At 41.6% G+C, this 22,143-nt stretch overlaps 1 protein-coding gene across 3 annotated transcripts in view; it reads right to left on the bottom strand.

The window, feature by feature from the left end:
* Positions 1-22,143, bottom strand: part of Rme-8 (receptor mediated endocytosis 8) — a 554,100-nt gene that overhangs the window by 110,410 nt on the left and 421,547 nt on the right. For all 3 annotated transcript variants that reach the window (XM_071666770.1, XM_071666772.1, XM_071666771.1), the window contains one exon: positions 19,296-19,466. In XM_071666770.1, coding sequence (XP_071522871.1) covers positions 19,296-19,466 — 171 coding nt within the window. The remainder of the gene's footprint in view (positions 1-19,295; positions 19,467-22,143) is intronic.

Raw genomic sequence — 22,143 nt, 5'->3', positions numbered from 1 at the left:
TGCCCTCCTTTCACCCTCCTGCATGTTCAGGCCCCGATCACACAAAATCTTTTTCACTCCATCTTTCCACCTCCAATTTGGTCTCCCTCTTCTCCTCGTTCCCTCCACCTCCGACACATATATCCTCTTGGTCAATCTTTCCTCACTCATTCTCTCCATGTGCCCAAACCATTTCAAAACACCCTCTTCTGCTCTCTCAACCATGCTCTTTTTATTTCCACACATCTCTCTTACCCTTACGTTACTTACTCGATCAAACCACCTCACACCACACATTGTCCTCAAACATCTCATTTCCAGCACATCCACCCTCCTGCGCACAACTCTATCCATAGCCCACGCCTCGCAACCATACAACATTGTTGGAACCACTATTCCTTCAAACATACCCATTTTTGCTTTCTGAGATAATGTTCTCGACTTCCACACATTCTTCAAGGCTCCCAGGATTTTCGCCCCCTCCCCCACCCTATGATTCACTTCCGCTTCCATGGTTCCATCCGCTGCCAGATCCACTCCCAGATATATAAAACACTTTACTTCCTCCAGTTTTTCTCCATTCATATATATATATATATATATATATATATATATGAATGGGAGGGTATTGATTATATGGGAGGGTATTGATTGAGAGGGTGAAGGCATGTACAGAGCATCAGATTGGGGAAGAGCAGTGCGGTTTCAGAAGTGGTAGAGGATGTGTGGATCAGGTGTTTGCTTTGAAGAATGTATGTGAGAAATACTTAGAAAAGCAAATGGATTTGTATGTAGCATTTATGGATCTGGAGAAGGCATATGATAGAGTTGATAGAGATGCTCTGTGGAAGGTATTAAGAATATATGGTGTGGGAGGCAAGTTGTTAGAAGCAGTGAAAAGTTTTTATCGAGGATGTAAGGCATGTGTACGTGTAGGAAGAGAGGAAAGTGATTGGTTCTCAGTGAATGTAGGTTTGCGGCAGGGGTGTGTGATGTCTCCATGGTTGTTTAATTTGTTTATGGATGGGGTTGTTAGGGAGGTAAATGCAAGAGTCCTGGAAAGAGGGGCAAGTATGAAGTCTGTTGGGGATGAGAGAGCTTGGGAAGTGAGTCAGTTGTTGTTCGCTGATGATACAGCGCTGGTGGCTGATTCATGTGAGAAACTGCAGAAGCTGGTGACTGAGTTTGGTAAAGTGTGTGGAAGAAGAAAGTTAAGAGTAAATGTGAATAAGAGCAAGGTTATTAGGTACAGTAGGGTTGAGGGTCAAGTCAATTGGGAGGTGAGTTTGAATGGAGAAAAACTGGAGGAAGTGAAGTGTTTTAGATATCTGGGAGTGGATCTGTCAGCGGATGGAACCATGGAAGCGGAAGTGGATCATAGGGTGGGGGAGGGGGCGAAAATTTTGGGAGCCTTGAAAAATGTGTGGAAGTCGAGAACATTATCACGGAAAGCAAAAATGGGTATGTTTGAAGGAATAGTGGTTCCAACAATGTTGTATGGTTGCGAGGCGTGGGCTATGGATAGAGTTGTGCGCAGGAGGATGGATGTGCTGGAAATGAGATGTTTGAGGACAATGTGTGGTGTGAGGTGGTTTGATCGAGTAAGTAACGTAAGGGTAAGAGAGATGTGTGGAAATAAAAAGAGCGTGGTTGAGAGAGCAGAAGAGGGTGTTTTGAAATGGTTTGGGCACATGGAGAGAATGAGTGAGGAAAGATTGACCAAGAGGATATATGTGTCGGAGGTGGAGGGAACGAGGAGAAGAGGGAGACCAAATTGGAGGTGGAAAGATGGAGTGAAAAAGATTTTGTGTGATCGGGGCCTGAACATGCAGGAGGGTGTAAGGAGGGCAAGGAATAGAGTGAATTGGAGCGATGTGGTATACAGGGGTTGACGTGCTGTCAGTGGAGTGAATCAAGGCATGTGAGGTGTCTGGGGTGGACCATGGAAAGCTGTGTAGGTATGTATATTTGCGTGTGTGGACATGTGTATGTACATGTGTATGGGGGGGGGGGGTTGGGCCATTTCTTTCGTCTGTTTCCTTGCGCTACCTCGCAAACGCGGGAGACAGCGACAAAGTAAAAAAAAAAAAAAAAAAAAAAAAAAAAATATATATATATATATATATATATATATATATATATATATATATATATATAAATATATATATATATATATATATATATATATATATATATATATATATATATATATATATATATATATGTATAGTGTGTGGAAGAAGAAAGTTAAGAGTAAATGTGAATAAGAGCAAGGTTATTAGGTACAGTAGGGTTGAGGGTCAAGTCAATTGGGAGGTGAGTTTGAATGGAGAAAAACTGGAGGAAGTGAAGTGTTTTAGATATCTGGGAGTGGATCTGGCAACGGATGGAACCATGGAAGCGGAAGTGGATCATAGGGTGGGGGAGGGGGCGAAAATTCTGGGAGCCTTGAAGAATGTGTGGAAGTCGAGAACATTATCTGTGAAAGCAAAAATGGGTATGTTTGAAGGAATAGTGGTTCCAACAATGTTGTATGGTTGTTAGGCATGGGCTATGGATAGTGTTGTGCGCAGGATGATGGATGTGCTGGAAATGAGATGTTTGAGGACAATGTGTGGTGTGAGGTGGTTTGATTGAGTAAGTAACGTAAGGGTAAGAGAGATGTGTGGAAATAAAAAAGAGCGTGGTTGAGAGAGCAGAAGAGGGTGTTTTGAAATGGTTTGGGCACATGGAGAGAATGAGTGAGGAAAGATTGACAAAGAGGATATATGTGTCGGAGGTGGAGGGAATGAGGAGAAGTGGGAGACCAAATTGGAGGTGGAAAGATGGAGTGAAAAAGATTTTGTGTGATCGGGGCCTGAACATGCAGGAGGGTGAAAGGAGGGCAAGGAATAGAGTGAATTGGATCGATGTGGTATACCGGGGTTGACGTGCTGTCAGTGGATTGAATCAGGGCATGTGAAGCGTCTGGGGTAAACCATGGAAAGTTGTGTGGGGCCTGGATGTGGAAAGGGAGCTGTGGTTTCGGGCATTACTGCGTGACAGCTAGAGACTGAGTGTGAACGAATGATGCCTTTGTTGTCTTTTCCTAGTGCTACCTTGCACACATGAGGGGGGAGGGGGATGGTATTCCATGTGTGGCGAGGTGGCGATGGGAATGAATAAAGGCAGACAGTGTGAATTGTGTGCATGGGTATACATGTATGTGTCTGTGTGTGTATATATATGTGCACATTGAGATGTATAGGTATGTATATTTGCGTGTGTGGACGTGTATGTATATACATTGTGTATGGGGGTGGGTTGGGCCATTTCTTTTGTCTGTTTCCTTGCGCTACCTCGCAAACGCGGGAGACAGCGACAAAGCAAAATAAATAAATAAATAAATAAATATATACATATACATAAAGGCCCATACATGCACATATACATACATATACATTTCAATGTATACATACATATACATACACAGACATATACATATACATACACTTGTACATATCCATATTTGCTGCCTTCATCCATTCTCGTCACCACCCCACCACACACGAAAAAGCATCCATCCCCCAGCGTGGTAGCAGCAGGAAAACACGAAAAAGGCTACATTTGTTCACACAGTCTCTAGCTGTCATGTGTAATGCACCAAAACCACAGCTCCCATTCCACATATAGGCCCCAAAGACCTTTCCATGGTTATCCCCAGACGCTTCACATGCCTTGGTTCAATCCATTGACAGCACATCAACCCTGGTATACCACATCATTCTAATTCACCATATTCCTTGCATGCCTTTCACCCTCCTGTATGTTCAGGCCCCGATCACTCAAAATCTTTTTCTCTCCATCCTTCCATTTCCAATTTGGTCTCCTACTTCCCCTTTTTCCGACAACCTCTGACACATATATCCTCTTTGTCAATCTTTCCTCACTAATTCTCTCCACATGTCCAAATCATTTTATCATACCCTCTTCTGCTCTCTCAACCACACTCTTTATATTACCATACATCCCTCTTACCATTCATTACTTACTTGATCAAAGCACCTAACTCCACATAGTGTCCTCAAACATTTCTTTTTCAACACATACACCCTACTCTGCACAACCCTATCTATAGCCCATACCTTGTAACAATATAACATTGTTGGAACCATTATTTCTTCACACATACTCATTTTTCCTCTCCGAGATAATGTTCTTACCTTTCACACATTCTTCAAAGCTCCCAGAACCTTCGCCCCCTCCCCACACTGTGACTCACTTCCGCTTCCATGATTCCATCCACTGCTAAGTCCACTCCCAGATATCTAAAACACTTCATTTCCTCCAGCTTTTCTCCATCCAAACTTACCTCCCAATTAACTTGTCCCTCAACCCTACTGAACCTAACAACATTGCTCTCATTCACATTTACTCTCAACTTTTTTCTTTCACACACTTTACCTAATTCACTCACCAACCTCTGCAGTTTCTCGTCCGAATCAGCCACCAGTATTGTATCATCAGCAAACAACAACTGACTCACTTCCCAAGCCCTCTCATCCACAACAGACTGCATACTTGCCCCTCTCTCCAAAACTCTTGCATTCACCTCCCTTAAACACTCACATTTATCCCCTTTGCCTTTGAACAAAGGCACTATGCATGCATTCCAACAATTCTCAGGCACCTCACCATGAACCATACATACACTGAATATCCTTACCAACCAGTCAACAACACAGTCACCACCTTTTTTAACAAATTCCACTGAAATACCATCCAAACCCGCCGCCTTGCCGGAGTCATGCGGGGAGTGCTCATCCCCCTTGAAGGCTCAGATTGGGGTGTCTAAATCTGTGTGGATGTAACCAAGATGAGAAAAAAGAGAGATAGGTAATATGTTTGAAGAAAGGAACCTGAATGTTTTGGCTCTGAGTGAAAAGAAGCTTAAGGGTAAAGGGGAAGAGTGGTTTGGGTATGTCTTGGGAGTAAAGTCAGAGGTTGGTGAGAGGATGAGAGCAAAGGAAGGAGTAGCACTACTCCTGAAGCAAGAGTTGTGGCAGCATGTGATAGAGTGTACAAAAGTATATTCTAGAGTGATATAGGTAAAAACTGAAAGTGGATGGAGAAAGATGGGTGATTATTGGTGCACCTGGGCATGAGAAGAAAGACTGTGAGAGGCAACGGTTTTGGGAGCAGCTGAGTGAGGTGTGTTAGCAGCTTTGATGCACGAGACTGGGTTATAGTGATGGGTGATTTTAATGCAAAGATGATTAATGTGGTAGTTGAGGGTATAATTGGTGTACATGGGGTGTTCAGTGTTGGAAATGGAAATGGTGAAGAGCTTGTAGATTTGTGTGCTGAAAAAGGACTGGTGATTGGGAATACCTGGTTTAAAGAGAGAGGTATACATAAGTATACATATGTAAGTAGGAGGGATGGCCAGAGAGCATTACTGGATTGTGTGTTAATTGATAAGAGTGCAAAAGAGAGACTTTTAGATGTCATGTCAGTGCGCTGACAGGGGCAACTGGAGGGATGTCTGACCATTATCTTGTAGAGGCGAAGGTGAAGATTTGTAGAGGTTTTCAGAAAAGGAGAGAGAATGTTGGGGTGAAGAGAGTGGTGAGAGTAAGTGAGCTTGGAAAAGACTTGTGTGAGGAAGTAACAGGTGAGATTGAGTGCAGAATGGAAAAAGGTGAGAGCAAATGATGTAAGGGGAGTGGGGGAGGAATGGGAAGTATTTGGGGAAGCAGTGATGGTTTACGTGAAAGATGCGTGTGGCACGAGAAAGGTGGGAGGTAAGAAGATTAGAAAGGATAGTGAGTGGTGGGATGAAGCAGTAAGATTGTTAGTGAAAGAGATGAGGGAGACATCTGGACGATTTGTGCAGAGAAATAGTGCAAATGACTAAGAGATGTATAAAAGAAAAAGGCAGGAGGTCAACAGAAAAGTGCAAGAGGTGAAAAAGAGGGCAAATGAGAGTTGGGGTGAGAGTATCATTAAATTTTAGGGAGGATAAAAATATGTTTAGGAAGGAGGTATATAAAGTGCATAAGACAAGAGAACAAATGGGAACATCGGTGAAGGGGCAAATGGGGAAGTAATAACATGTAGTGGTGAAGTGAGAAGGAGATGGAATGAGTATTTTGAAGGTCTGTTGAATGTGTTTGATGATAGAGTGGCAGATATAGGGTGTTTTGGTCGAGGTGTACCCGGCAAGGCGGCAGGTTTGGATGGTACTGCAGTGGAATATATTAAAAAAGGGGGTGACTGTGATGTTGACTGGTTGGTGAGAATATTTAATATATGTATGGTTCATGGTGAAGTGCCTGAGGATTGGTGAAATGCATGTATAGTGCCACTGTATAAAGGAAAAGGGAATAAAGGCAAGTGTTCAAATTACAGAGTTATAATATTACTGAGTATTCCTGGGAATTCATATTGAAGGATATTGATTGACAGCATAAAGGCAAGTACAGAGCATCAGATTGGGGAAGAGCAGTGTGGATTCAGAAGTGGTAGAGGATGTGTGGATCGGGTGTTTGCTGTGAAGAAAGTATGCGAGAAATACTCAGAAAAACAAATGGATTTCTATGTAGCATTTATGGATCTGGAGAAGGCATATGATAAGAGTTGATAGAGATGCTCTGTTGAAGGTATTAAGAACATAAGATGTTTATCGAGGATGTAAGGCATGTGTACGAGTAGGAAGAGAGGAAAGTGATGAGTTCCCAGTGAATGTTGGTTTGCGGCAGGGGTGTGTAATGTCTCCATGGTTATTTAATTTGTTTATGGATGGGGTTGTTAGGGAGGTGAATGCAAGAGTTTTGGGGAGAGGGGCAAGTATGCAGTCTGTTGTGGATTAGAGGGCTAGGGAAGTGAGTCAGTTGTTGTTTGTTGATGATACAGTGCTGGTGGCTGATTCTGGTGAGAAACTGCAGTAGCTGGTGACTAAGTTTGATAAAGTGTGTGAAAGAAGAAAGTTGAGAGTAAATGTGAATAAGAGCATGGTTATTAGGTTCAGTAGGGGTGAGGGACATGTCAGTTGGGAGGTAAGTTTGAATGGAGAAAAACTGGAGGAAGTGAAGTATTTTAGATATCTGGGAGTGGATTTGTCGGCAGATGGAACCAAGGAATAGAGTGAATTGAAATGATGTGGTATACCAGGGTCGATGTGCTATCAATAGATTTAACCAGGGCATGTGAAGGGTTTGGGGTAAACTATGGAGACAGCAACTAAGTATAATAAATAAAAAGGGGATGGGAGCAGGGGGATAGAAACTCTCCCTTCCTTATATTTCAACTTTCTAAAAGGGAAAACAGAAGAAAGAGTCACATGGGGAGTGCTCATCCTCCTTGAAGGCTCAGATTGGGGTGTCTAAATGTGAGTGGATGTAACCAACATATGGTATGTTTGAGGAAAGGAACCTGGATGTTTTGGCTCTGAGTGAAACGAAGCTCAAGGGTAAAGGGGAAGAGTGGTTTGGGAATGTCTTGGGAGAAGTCAGGGGTTGGTGAGAGGACAAGAGCAAGGGAAGGAGTAGCACTACTCCTGAAACAGGAGTGGTGGGAGTATGTGATAGAGTGTAAGGAAGTAAACTCTAGATTGATATGGGTAAAACTGAAAGAGGAAGGAGAGAGATTGGTGATTATTGGTGCATATGCACCTGGGCATGAGAAGAAAGATCATGAAAGGCAAGTGTTTTGGAAGCAGCTGAGTGAGTGTGTTCGTAGTTTTGATGCACGAGACCAGATTATAGTGATGGGTGATTTGAATGCAAAGGCGAGTAATGTGGCAGTTGAGGGAATGATTGGTGTACATGGGATGTTCAATGTTGTAAATGGAAATGGTGAAGAGCTTGTAGATTTGTGCGCTGAAAAAGGACTAGTGATTGGGAATACCTGGTTTAAAAAGAAAGATATACATAAGTATATGCATGTAAGTAGGAGAGATGGCCAGAGAGTATTATTGGATTACGTGTTAATTGATAGGCGAGCAAAAAAGAGACTTTTGGATGTTAATGTGCTGAGAGGTGCAACTGGAGGGATGTCTGATCATTATCTTGTGGAGGAGAAAGGTGAAGATTTGTAGAGGTTTTCAGTATAGAAGAGAGACTGTTGGGGTGAAGAGAGTGGTGAGAGTCAGTGAGATTGGGAAGGACACTTGTGTGAGGAAGTACCAGGAGAGACTGAGTACAGAATGGAAGAAGGTGAGAACAAAGTACGTAAGGTGAGTGGGAGAGGAATGGGATGTATTTAGGGAAGCAGTGATGGCTTGTGCAAAAGATGCTTGTGGAATGAGAAGCATGGGAGGTGGGCAGATTAGAAACGGTAGTGAGTGGTGGGATGAAGAAGTAAGATTATTACTGAAAGAGAAGAGAGAGGCATTTGGATGATTTTTGCAGGGAAATAATGCAAATGATTGGGAGATGTATACAAGAAAGAGGCAGGAGGTTAAGAGAAAGGTGCAAGAGGTGAAAAAGAGGGCAAATGAGGGTTGGGGTGAGAGAGTGTCATTAAATTTTCGGGAGGATAAAAAGATGTTTAGGAAGGAGGTAAATAAAGTGCGTAAGACAAGGGAGCAAATGGGAACTTCAGTGAAGGGGGCTAATGGGGAGGTGATAACAAGTAGTGGTGATGTGAGAAGGAGATGGAGTGAGTATTTTGAAGGTTTGTTGAATGTGTTTGATGATAGAGTGGCAGATATAGGATGTTTTGGTCATGGTGGTATGCAAAATGAGAGGGTTAGGGAAAATGATTTGGTAAACAGAGAAGAGGTAGTAAAAGCTTTGCGGAAGATGAAAGCTGGCAAGGCAGCGGGTTTGGATGGTAATGCAGTGGAATTTCTTAAAAAAGGGGGTGACTGTGTTGTTGACTGGTTGGTAAGGTTATTTAATGTATGTATGACTCATGGTGAGGTGTCTGAGGATTGGTGGAATGCTTGCATAGTGCCACTGTACAAAGGCAAAGGGGATAAAGGTGAGTGCTCAAATTACAGATGTATAAGTTTGAGTATTCCTGGGAAATTATATGGGAGGGTAATGATTGAGAGGGTGAAGGCATGTACAGAGCATCAGACTGGGGAAGAGCAGTGTGGCTTTAGAAGTGGTAGAGGATGTGTGGATCAGGTGTTTGCTTTGCAGAATGTATGTGAGAAATACTTAGAAAAGCAAATGGATTTGTATGTAGCATTTATGGATCTGGAGAAGGCATATGATAAGAGTTGATAGAGATGCTCTGTGGAAGGTATTAAGAATATATGGTGTGGGAGGCAAGTTGTTAGAAGCAGTGAAAAGTTTTTATCGAGGATGTAAGGCATGTGTGCATGTAGGAAGAGAGGAAAGTGATTGGTTCTCAGTGAATGTAGGTTTGCGGCAGGGGTGTGTGATGTCTCCATGATTGTTTAATTTGCTTATGGATGGGGTTGTTAGGGAGGTGAATGCAAGAGTTTTGAAAAGAGAGGCAAGTATGCAGTCTGTTGTGGATGAGAGAGCTTGGGAAGTGAGTCAGTTGTTGTTTGCTGATGATACAGCGCTGGTGGCTGATTCATGTGAGAAACTGCAGAAGCTGGTGACTGAGTTTGGTAAAGTGTGTGAAAGAAGAAAGTTGAGAGTAAATGTGAATAAAAGCAAGGTTATTAGGTACAGTAGGGTTGAAGGCCAAGTCAATTGGGAGGTAAGTTTGAATGGAGAAAAACTGGAGGAAGTGAAATGTTTTAGATATCTGGGAGTGGATTTGGCAGCGGATGGAACCATGGAAGCAGAAGTAAAGATTTTGAGCGATCGGGGCCTGAACATGCACGAGGGTGAAAGGTGTGCAAGGAATAGAGTGAATTGGAACGATGTGGTATACCGGGGTCGGTGTGCTGTCAATGGATTGAACCAGGGCATGTGAAGCATCTTGGGTAAACCATGGAAAGTTCTGTGAGGCCTGGATGTGGAAAGGGAGCTGTAGTTTTGGTGCATTATTACATGACAGCTACAGACTGAGTGTGAATGAATGAGGCCTTTGTTGTCTTTTCCTAGCGCTACCTCGTACACATGAGGGGGGAGGGGGTTGTTATTACATGTGTGGCAAGGTGGCGATGGGAATGAATAAAGGCAGACAATATGAATTATGTACATGTGTATATATGTATATGTCTGTGTGTGTATATATATGTATACCTTGAGATGCATAGATATGTATATTTGCGTGTGTGGACGTGTATGTATATACATGTGTATGTGGGTGGGTTGGGCCATTCTTTCGTCTGTTTCCTTGCGCTACCTTGCTAATGCAGGAGACAGCGACAAAGCAAAATAAATAAACAAAATAAATATATATGTGTACATGAGTACATATGCCTTTCTTCATCTGTTTCCTGGCACTACCTCACTAATGTGGGGAACAGCGATCAAGCAGGAAAAAATATATTCGATACATTTATTTCATTAACCTTGATCCCCATTTCTCGCATCAGCGAGGTAGCACCAGGAAACAAAGAATGACCTATCCACTCATATACATATATATATACATAAATACCCATACACACACACATATGCATATCAACACATACATACATATATATACACATTATTTTTTTCTATTTTCATTAAACTTCATTGCCATCTCCTGCGTCAGCAAGGTAGCACAAGGAAACAGACGAGGAAGGCCCAACCCACCCAACATACACATGTACACACATAAACGCCCACACACGCATATATACATTTTAACGTATACATACACATATACACACATGTACATATCCATACTTGCTCCCTTCATCCATTCCCGTCGCCACACCGCCACAAATGAACTAGCATCCCTCCCCCTCCAGCGAGGCAGTGCCAGGAACAGATGAAAAAGGCCACATTTATTCACACTCAGTCTCAACCTCTCATGTATAATACACCGAAACTAGAGCTCCCTTTCTAAATCCAGGCCCAACAGACCTTTCCATGGTTTACCCTAGATGCTTCACATTCCCTGGTTCAATCCACTGACAGCATGTTGACCCCGGTATACCACATCGTTACAATCAACTCTATTCCTTGCACACCTTTCACACTCCTGTAAGTTCAGGCCCCGATTGCTCAAAATCTTTTTCGCTCCATCCTTCCACCTCCAATTTGGTCTCCCGCTTCTCCTTCTTCCCTCCACCTCTGACACATATATCCTCTTTGTCAATCTTTCCTCACTCATTCACTCAATGTGTCCAAACCATTTTAACACACCCTCTTCTGCTCTCTCAACCAAACTCTTTCTGTTACCACACATCTCTCTTACCCTTTCATAACTTATTCAATCAGACCAGCTCACACTACATATTGTCCTCAAACATATCATTTGCAACACATCCACCTTCCTCCACACAACCCTATCTATAGCACATGCCTCGCAACCATATTACATCGTTGGAACCACAATTCCTCCATACATACCCATTTTTGCTCTCCGAGATAATGTTCTCACCTTCAATGCTCCCAGAACCTTCGCTCCCTCCCCCACCCTATGACTCATTTCTGCTTCCATGGTTCCATCCATGGCTACGTCCACTCCCAGATATCTAAAACACTTCATTTCCTCCAGTTTTTCTCCAATCAAACTTACCTCCCAATTAACTTGTCCCTCAACCCTACTGAACCTAATAACCTTGCTCTTATTCACATCTACTCTCAACTTTCTTCTTTCATGCAATTTACCAAACCCAGTCACCAACTTCTGCAGTTTCTCACCTGAATCAGCCACAAGCGCTGCATCATCAGTGAATAGCAACTGAATCACTTCCTAAGCCCTCTCATCCACAACAGACCGCATACTTGCCTCTCTCTTGCATTCACCTCCCTAACAATCCCATCCATAAACAAATTAAACAACCATGGAGATATTACGCACCCCTCCTGCAAACTGACATTCACTGGGAACCAGTCACTTTCCTCTCTTCCTACTCGTACACATGCCTTACATCCTTGGTAAAAACTTTTCAGTGCTTCTAGCAACTTACCTCCCACACCATATACTCTTAAAACTTTCCACAAAGTAACTCTATCAACCCTATCATATGCCTTCTCCAGATCTATAAATGCTACATACAAATCCATCTGTTTTTCTAAGTATTTCTCACATACATTCTTCAAAGCAAACACCTGATCCACACATCCTCTACCACTTCTGAAACCACACTGCTCTTCCCCAATCTGATTTTCTTTACATGCCTTTATCCTCTCAATATACCCCCCCATATAATTTCCTAGGAATATTCAACAAACTTATGCCCCTGTAATTTGAACACTCTCCTTTATCCCCTTTGCCTTTGTACAATGGCATTATGCATGCATTCCGCTAATCCTCAGGCACTTCACCATGATCAATACATACATTAAATATAGCTACCAACCAATCAATAACACAGTCACCCCCAATACCCTGTCCCACAAAAAACAGCATTGCTACCCTCGACTTCAGTGAGGCAGTGCCAGGAAGATAGACAAATCAGGCCACATTCAATCACACTCAGTCTCTACCTGTCATGTGTAATGCACTAAAGCCACAGTTCCCTATCCACATCCAGGCCCCACAGACCTTCCCATGTTTTACTCCAGATGTTTCACATGCCCTCATTCAGTCCATTGACAGCATGTCAACCCCGGTATACCACATTGTTCCAATTTATCATATTCCTTGTATGCCTTTCATCCTCCTGTATGTTCAGGCCCTGATCACTCAAGATCTTTTTCACTCCATCCTTCCACCTCCAATTTGGTTTCCCGCTTCTCCTTCTTCCCTCCACCTCTGACACACATAGCCTATTTGTCAATCTTTCCTCACTCATTCTCTCCATATGTCCAAAGCATTTCAACACACCCTCTTCTCCTGCCTCAACCACACTCTTTTTATTTCCACACATCTATCTTACCCATTCATTATTTACTCGATCAAACCAGCTCACACAACATGTTGCCCTTAAACATTTCATTTCCAACACATCCACCCTCCTCTGTACAACCCTATCTGTAGCCCATGCCTCGCAACCACATAATATTGCTGGAACTACTATTCCCTCAAACATACCCATTTTGCTTTCTGAGATAACATTCTCTCCTTCCACATATTCTTCAGTGCCCCCAGAACCTTCACTCCCTCCCCCACCCTATAAATTACTGCCACTTCCATAGTTCTATTTGTTGCTAAGTCTATTCCCAGATATCTAAATCACTTCACTTCCTCCAATTTTTCTCCATTCAAACTTACATCCCAATCAACTAGTCCCTCAACCCTACTGAACCTAACAACCTTGCTCTTATTCACATTTACTCTCAACTTTCTCCTTTTACACACTTTTCCAAACTCAGTCACCAACTTCTGCAGTTTCTCACTTGAATCAGCCATCAGAGCTGTATCACTGGCAAACAATGACTGACTCACTTCCCATGCCCTCTCATCCACAACAGACTGCATACTCGCCCCTCTCTCCAAAACTCTTGCACTTATCTCCCTAACCACCCCATCCACAAACAAATTTAACAATCATGGGATCATAACACACCCCTGGTGCAGACCTACAATCACTCTCCTCTCTTCCTACCCATGCACAAGCCTTACATCCTTGGTAAAAAATTTTCACTGCTTCTAGCAGCTTACCTTCCACACCATACACTCTTAAGACCTTCCACAAAGCATCTCTATCAACTCTGTCTTATGCCTTCTCCAGATCCATAAATGCTACATACAAATCCATCTGTTTTTCTAAGTATTTCTCACATACATTCTTCAAAGCAAACACCTGATCCACACATCCTCTACCACTTACGAAACCACACTGCTCCTCCCATATCTGATACTTTGTACATGCCTTCACCCTCTCAATCAATACTGTCCTATACAGTTTCCCAAGAATACTCAACAAACTTATGCCTCTGTAGTTTGAACTCATCTTAATCCCCTTTACTTTTCTAAAATGGCACTATGCATGTGTTCCACCAATCCTCAGGCACTTCACCATGATCCATACATACAGTGAGTATCCTTACAAACCAATCAAAACAAAGTCACCGCCTTTCTTAATAAATTTCACTGCAGTATCATCCAAAGCCGCCACTTTGCCAGATTTTATCTTTCAAAAAGCTTTCATTACCTCTTCTCTTTTAACTAAAGCATTCTCCCTGACCCTCTCGCTCTGCACACCACACCAACCAAAATAACATACATCTGCTACTCTTATCATCATGCATATCCAACAAACCTTCAAAATACTCACTCCTCCTCACTTCATCACTACCTGTTATTACTTCCCCCCGTGCCCCCTTCAACAATGTTCCCATTGTTCTCTTGTCTTATGCACGATATTTACCTCCTTCCAAAACACCTTTCAATTCTCCCTAAAGTTTAACGATTCTCTCTCACCCTAACTGTCATTTGCCATCTTTTTCAACCCTTGCACTCACATCTACTCTCTAGCTATCATGTTTAATGCACCGAAACCACAGCCTCCAATGCACAACCAGGACTCTAGACCTTTCTGAGGTTCTCCCAGTTGTTTCATATGCTCTGGTTCAGTCCATTGACAACACATTACCCCCTGTATGTCATATTACTCCAATGCACTATGTCCTGTGAATGCATTTTACCCTCCTGCATCTTCATAAAGGACATGACTTTCATCTATACAACACAGTCAGTACTCATATTACAACTGTTGATACAATCAGCTCCTATCAAAACACTTGCCCTTTTTCCACCTTCCTCTCATGGATATGTGCATAAACTCTGAAATCACCCATTTCTCATAATCCACTTTTACTTTTACCAAAATCAGGCTTGGGATCACTTTCTTACACTCTTTCCACAGGTTTCTTAATGGTCCCAAGACCTTCATCCCATTATTCATCCTAAACTCACTTCTGCTCCCAAGTTTCTCTTTGCTGCCATGTACACTCCCAGGTACCTAAAACAGTGTACATCCTCGACGTTTTCCCCATTCAAACTCAAATGCTAACTAACCGTCTCTCCAGTGCTAAACCTAAAAACCATGATATTTGTGACATTCACTCTCAACTTTTTCCTTTCACACACTCTCCAAAACTCAGAAACCAATTTCTGCATTTTCTCATTTGAATCTGCCACCATTACCTCTGTTATACTGCAAACATACCCCTACCCTCAAAACCTTCACATTTACCTCCCTCACCACCCCATTCATTAGCTGACTGAACAACTACTATGACAAAACACATTCCTGCTGCAGACCCATCTTTACCTGGAACCACATACCCTCCTCTCTATCAACTCTTATACATATCTGAATCTCCTGATAAAAACCCATCATTACCTCTATAGCTTTCCTTCTACATATATTTGAAACATCTTCCACACAGCATTTCTATCATCCCTATCATATGCTTTCTCCAGATTCATAAATGAAATATACAAATCCATCTGTGTCTCTATGTATTCTCACACATATTTTCTGAAGCAAACACCTGATCCACACATCCTCTCCCACAGATGCTCTGTGCATGCCACTACCCTCTAATTCACCACTTTCCTGTACAACTTACCAGGTATACTCAACAAACTTACACTACCATAATTCAAATGCTTGCCTTTGTCCCCCTTGCCTTCATACAATGGCACTAAACAAGCATTCTGCCAATCTTCAGGCACCTTATCATGAATGACACACACAGAAAATCCTAAGTAACCAAGCAACAACACAGTCACCCCATTTCTTATGAAATTCAATTGCAATACCATCCACTCCAGCTGCTTTGCCACAAAAGGCTTTTAACACCTATTCTCTTTCCATCAAACCACTTGCCAAGACTCTCTCTCTCTTCGCATATTTTCCCAATGCAAACACCCTGTATCTGATATCCTATCATCACACACGTTCAACAATTCTTCAAAGTACTTACTCCTCTTCACTTCATCACTACCTGTTACCTTTTCCCCATTAGCCACCTTCCCTGTTCCCATTTGATCTCTTGTTTATCTTACAATATTAACTTCCTTTCAAAATATTTTCCTACTCTTTCTTAAGTCTGCTAATACTCACTCACCCTAACTGTCATTTGCCCTATTTCTCAGCCCCTGCACCTTTCTCTTGACCTGCCACTTTGTCTTGTACATCTGCAAGTCATTCATACCCCTTCCCTGTAAGCACTACATATACACTTTTCTTTTCTCTCTCACTAGCAACTTTACTTCATCAACCCACTAATCACTATACTTTCTCTCTTTCCCATCTCCCACCTTCTGCATGCTATACACATCTCTTGCATATGTCACCTCTGCTTCCTTAAATACCTTCAATTCCTCACACTCTACCATTGCCTCATCTATTTTCACCTTTTACCAACCTACACTCAATCTTTCTTAGTATTTATTCACACAAGCCTTTTATCCGAACTCACTTGCCCTCTTCTCACCCATATCATTTTCTCTTCCCCATAAGCCTTTCCAAATATTCACCCTCACCTCCACCAAGAAATGATGGGACATTCCACCAGCTGCTCCTCTCGATACATTCGCATCCAAGAGGCTCTCTTTTTTGTGCCTATCAATTAGTAAGTAATCCAATAATGCCTGCTTACCATTATTCCTACTCATTTTAAACCAGGTATTACCAATCACCATTTGTTTTTCAGCACACAATTCCACAAGCTGTTTATCATTTCTCTTTGCTTCTCTGAATACCCATGCATCCCAATAATAACATTAACTACCAAATTACCCACTGATGCATTCAAATCATCTATCATTAATACCCAATCACTCCCATCAAAACTGCTGACACACTCACTGAGCTGCTCCTATGACAATCATCTACGTTATTCTTCTTGAGGCCAATTGTATAAACACTAATAATAACCTACCTCTTGTGTTCCACTTCCACTTTTAGCTATATCAGTCTGGGGCTCACTTCCTTACACTCACACATTCCTACATCTCCTTTAGCAGAGGTGCTATCCCCTTCTCAAGCTAAACCCTGACTTTAAGCCTAGCACATAAACAATGCATATAAATTTATTCATTCATAAAATCCCTGGGACCCCTCTCTTGAAAGGGTTCTGGTCTTACTCCAGGAGGTCCATACAGCTCTAAAGCTGCAATACTTAAAGCAGCAATAAAATAATGGACTTTTTTTGACGAGAAAAAGTTCTGCAACAAGAATATACTTGTTGAAGGAGACTATTTATTCTTGGCATAACAATATGCAGATGGATTTTTTGTATTGCCAAGAACATAATACATAAGAACATACTTATGCAAAAACCATGTAAAATACAAACGGAATGTGTAAAAATCACAGTTGGAAAAATAACCATAAAATGTCTGAAAAGTTTAAATGTATGGAGAATGAAATCAATAAAAAAGGTAATCATAGCATGCTTACATAAATAAGAACCATCCATGCCACTAGTCAGGGCCCTCCCCTAACAACTCAGTATCTTCCTATACCAGTACAGAGGAAAGTATACTATTTCTCAGGGGATTATCTTCAATATCATATACTGACATATTCTACATATTTCTTTTCTCTAAGTAGGTGTCATTTCAGACATATGATGCAGTTTAAGGATAAAGTTATCTAATAACTCTGAAGGAGGATGAACAGCAGGTTTGTCTGTAGCCTAATAACCTGCAACAGGTTCAAACACAGGCAAGGCCACACATGACCTATAGGTAGCAATCACTACATGACGTAAGCTCAATACTCATTTGAATATGAAAAGTTTGGGCCCTACAAGGGGCTAACTGTATTTTCTACCATGGAGTAGCCATACTGTCTTATGGCACAGCAAAGGTTTTGGTGTATGTTCACTGGACAATATGGGCCAAATGATTCCAATCTGCACACAGTGATTTTGTTCACAAGTTGTTTCTAATGTTTCTGTGGGAAACAGTTTAAATGAAAAAGAAAACTGTCTTGCCCAGGACTGAGCTACAGAGTCCTCTTGACAACAAAACTTCAGTCAATGTCAATCTGACAGACCCTACGTAATGGAAGTCTGACTAACTGATGTTCAACCTTCATAAAATCCCTGGGACCCCTCTCTTGAAAGGGTTCTGGTCTTACTCCAGGAGGTCCATATAGCTCTAAAGCTGCAATACTTACAGCAGCAATAAAATAGTGGACTTTTTTTTGACGAGAAAAAGTTCTGCAACAAGAATATACTGCCTCTTATAAAGAGATGATGATATAGCTGTGTTGAAGGAGACTATTTATTCTTGGCATAACAATATGCAGATGGATTTTTTGTATTGCCAAGAACATAATACATAAGAACATACTTATGCAAAAACCATGTAAAATACAAACGGAATGTGTAAAAATCACAGTTGGAAAAATAACCATAAAATGTCTGAAAAGTTTAAATGTATGGAGAATGAAATCAATAAAAAAGGTAATCATAGCATGCTTACATAAATAAGAACCATCCATGCCACTAGTCAGGGCCCTCCCCTAACAACTCAGTATCTTCCTATACCAGTACAGAGGAAAGTATACTATTTCTCAGGGGATTATTGTACCCGTCACAGGGGCTTTAATCAGCATCATCACTCTAAGGAAACCATTTTAAACCTATCTCCGTATTCCCCCTGTAAGGTACCTATACAATGAAAGCCTCTACAGAAAAAAACTTGCAATTAGGGAAAAAGAGAGAATCTGATGGTTGGAGGGAGGGGAAAAAGCATAATTGTCCATAAAGAAAAGATAGTAACTTAATAGCATCAATAAATTGTAATAGTAGTAGAAAACAATTCAACAGTACACAAATACACCATACTAACCAAATCAGAAAAGGAAGAAGACGGAACAAAATGAAGGATCAAGAACAATGTTCACACATGTTTGTGATCCTGAGAATTATATGTCAGTACCAATACGATGGCCAGCAAGATTATGTTACTGCCATGTGAAGGTTGCTGCTTGGTCGGTGGGCAGAACCATGCCGAACCAACAAGCCACTGGCACTGAATGAGTAATTAGCAATCTGCCAGGGCAGGCACATGGTACAGGAAGGAGAGAAAGTAGTACTACATACTATCTATCTATATTTCTGATGCTTGTTCCCTCCAGAAACTCCTATCAAGGGGGTGTTTATGGCAAAAGTCTCCACTTATCCCTGTCTTTACATGCCTCCCCCATGCACCATTCCATATTATCTAAATGTTCAGTAGCTTATCAGAGTTGTTTTCTTTATATCTGACTGTAGTTTATGACCCATTTAGTTTCATTCAATGTTCTTTTTTAGGAAAAAACTATGTGCACCACTAACTGTATCAGTCATTCTATTTTTTCCCTACATCACACATAAAGTGTTGAGAATATAAGTTACCTCTTCTGATGAGGATGTGGGCATGAGGGATATAACGTATGGGGTCAGTAGTTTTTGAAGAACTCCATGGATCACAGTGTTGGCTGGGGTTGCTTTATCCTCTTGTATATACAGACCAGCAAGGCGACCAGATGCATAGAGAGCTAACTTAGCTAATTGATTGCAGAGCTCCTGAAATATATTGGGGGTTATTTTATGAAGTGACTGGAAGGATCTAGTCCACTACTTCAATGAACCTCTCTATCTACATGCACTTCAATACAAAGCAGTCTATCTCACATAACAACCTTTTTCAAAACAGTCTCCAAAACAATACATTCCTCCTTCTTGACACCTCTTTCACACACCAGAAGGATTTAACGTATGACTGGCATACATTCCTTGACACATGTCAACTTGACACCATCGTAAATCAAACTATTGATAACCCACTTTGTAAGGGGATTACATTCTTGGCCAATGTAGCTCTAATGGATGGATTATACTGTATGTGAAACATCTTACTGCCTACATGTAGTATTATACTCTGACATGAAGACACAAGAAATAAAAAAGAGGGCAAATGGAAGTTGAGGTGAGCAAGTATCAGCAAACTTCAAGGAGATTAATGAAATGTTTTGGAAAGAGCTTAATTGCATGAGAAAAAAAGACCATAAATGGGAACTTTAATGAAGGGGCAAATGGGAAAGTTGTAAAAAGCTATGGTGAGATGAAGAGGAATGAGTACTATGGAGTGCTGAATGTGTTTGATAACAGGGTGGCAGATGTAGAGTGTATGGGTCAAGGAGGTATGTGAAGTGAAAGTTATGACAGTGGTGTGGTGGAAAGAGAAAAGGTGGTGTAAACCTTGTATAAGACGAAATGTGGCATAGCAACTGAAGTGGATGGTTTAACAGCTGAATGTCATATCAGAGGAAGTGACTGTGTTGATGACTGCTTGTTAGCATCTTCAGTGTGAGTATGGATTATGGTTGGGTGGTTGAGGACTGGAAGAATACCTATATAGTGCCAATGTATAAAGGCAAGGGGGACAGAGGTCACTGTTCTGTTTACAGGGATATAAGTTTGTGTTGTAAGGAAGACCGTTGATTAAGAGGGTGGTGTCATGTACAAAGCATCAGACTGGGGAAGAACAAAGCCTGAGGAACAAAGCGTGTAATTGAGAAGGTTGAGTGGTGGGTAAGTAGTGCATGGCGAAGATGGGTCTGTGGCATGGGGTATGTGATGTCATTATGACCGCTTAATCTGTTTATGGATGGGGTGGTGAAGGATGTGAGTGCAAGAGTCTTGGAGAGAGGAGCAGGTATGCAGTCTGCTGGGAGTGGGCAATAAGAGGTGAATCAGTTATTGTTTTCTGATGATATAGTGCTGGTGGCAGATCATAGTGAAAGATTGCAGAAGCTGGTGTATGAGTTTGGGGGAGTGTGCGAAAGGAGAAAGTTGAGAGTAACGTGAATAAAAGCAAGGTTATTAGGTTCTGCAATGAAAAGAGCCAGGTTTTTTTTAATGTGAGTTTGAAAGGGCAGAACTTTGAGGAAGTGGAGTATTTTAGATGCCAGGGAGTAGATATGGCAGAGAAATGAATCATGGGAGCTGAAATGAGCCAAGGGGTGAGTGAGGGGTCAAATGTGGAGAGAACAATGATGGATATGTTAATTATGCAGTAGTCCCACTGTTGCTGTGTGTATGGATGCATGGCATGGGCCTTGGAGGAAATGTAAAGGATAGGGTAAATATGTTGGAAATGGAATGTGTAAGGGCAATATGTGCAGAAGAAGGTTGATCAAATAAGCAATGATAAGGTAAGAGAGAGCTGTGATATAAAGAGGAGTACACTTGAAAGGGTAGAAGAGGATATACTAAAATAGTTTGGACATATGGAGAGGATAAGATAAGGAATAGCTAAGGTAGTATAAATGTTAGAATTGGAAAGAACAAGGAAAAGAGAAACAAAGAGGAGGTGAAAGGATGGGGTGAAAGATGTTTTGAAGGCTCAGGCCTGAACATGCAGGAGTATGCGAGGCATGTGAGGGATAGAGCAAATTGGAGCAATGTGGTTTACAAGTATTGACATGCTGTCAATGGTTTGAACTAGAGCATATGAAGCAGTTGGGGAAAACCATGGAAAGGTCTGTGGGGCCTGATTGTATATAGGGGGCTCTGGTTTCAGTGCATTATGCATAACAGCCTGAGAGTGGATGTGAGAGATTAAGGCCATTTCTTTGTCTGTTCTTGGCACTATCTTGCTTACATGAGAAATGGTGACCATGTATGAAAAAAATTGTCATGAAATAATCAAGATGATATTTAACGAAATCAATGGAAAAAGGTACCATACTGAAACACAGTGATGAGGGCTTTAGGTACTGCTTGAGTGGGATGGGACGGACTGAGGAGGGGCACTAGGGTTATCTACATCCCCTCTGAATTATCTAATTCAATAAACATTGCCATATCACAGGTGGTACAGTTGATATCTAATACACTATCACTGAAAATGCAACAGAGCAAAGAAGACCCATAGATTTGGTTATAATCATGATTATCTGGCATGGGTCAAACCTCCTAAGCACACCTAATTTAAACCTTAACAGTGGCAGCCTTACATCCCATACTCCCATGAGTACCATTAACATGCCTTCCAGACATACTGGAATGCCTTCACTTACTATGGATATGGTAAACAATGGGGAAACAGTGAACATAAAATCATGCTGCACCAAAAACAGATGGAAGGATGCATTCTTTTGCATCCATTCTCTAGCTGTTATGTGCAATGCACCAAAACCACAGCCCCCTATCCACATCCAAGCCCCACAGACCTTTCCATGGTTTCCCTTGGCCCTTT

This window comes from Panulirus ornatus, chromosome 11, assembly GCF_036320965.1.
Source record: "Panulirus ornatus isolate Po-2019 chromosome 11, ASM3632096v1, whole genome shotgun sequence".
NCBI lineage: Eukaryota > Metazoa > Arthropoda > Malacostraca > Decapoda > Palinuridae > Panulirus > Panulirus ornatus.
Note: the sequence above shows the minus strand (reverse complement) of the source record. Positions and strands in the feature narration are given on the sequence as shown.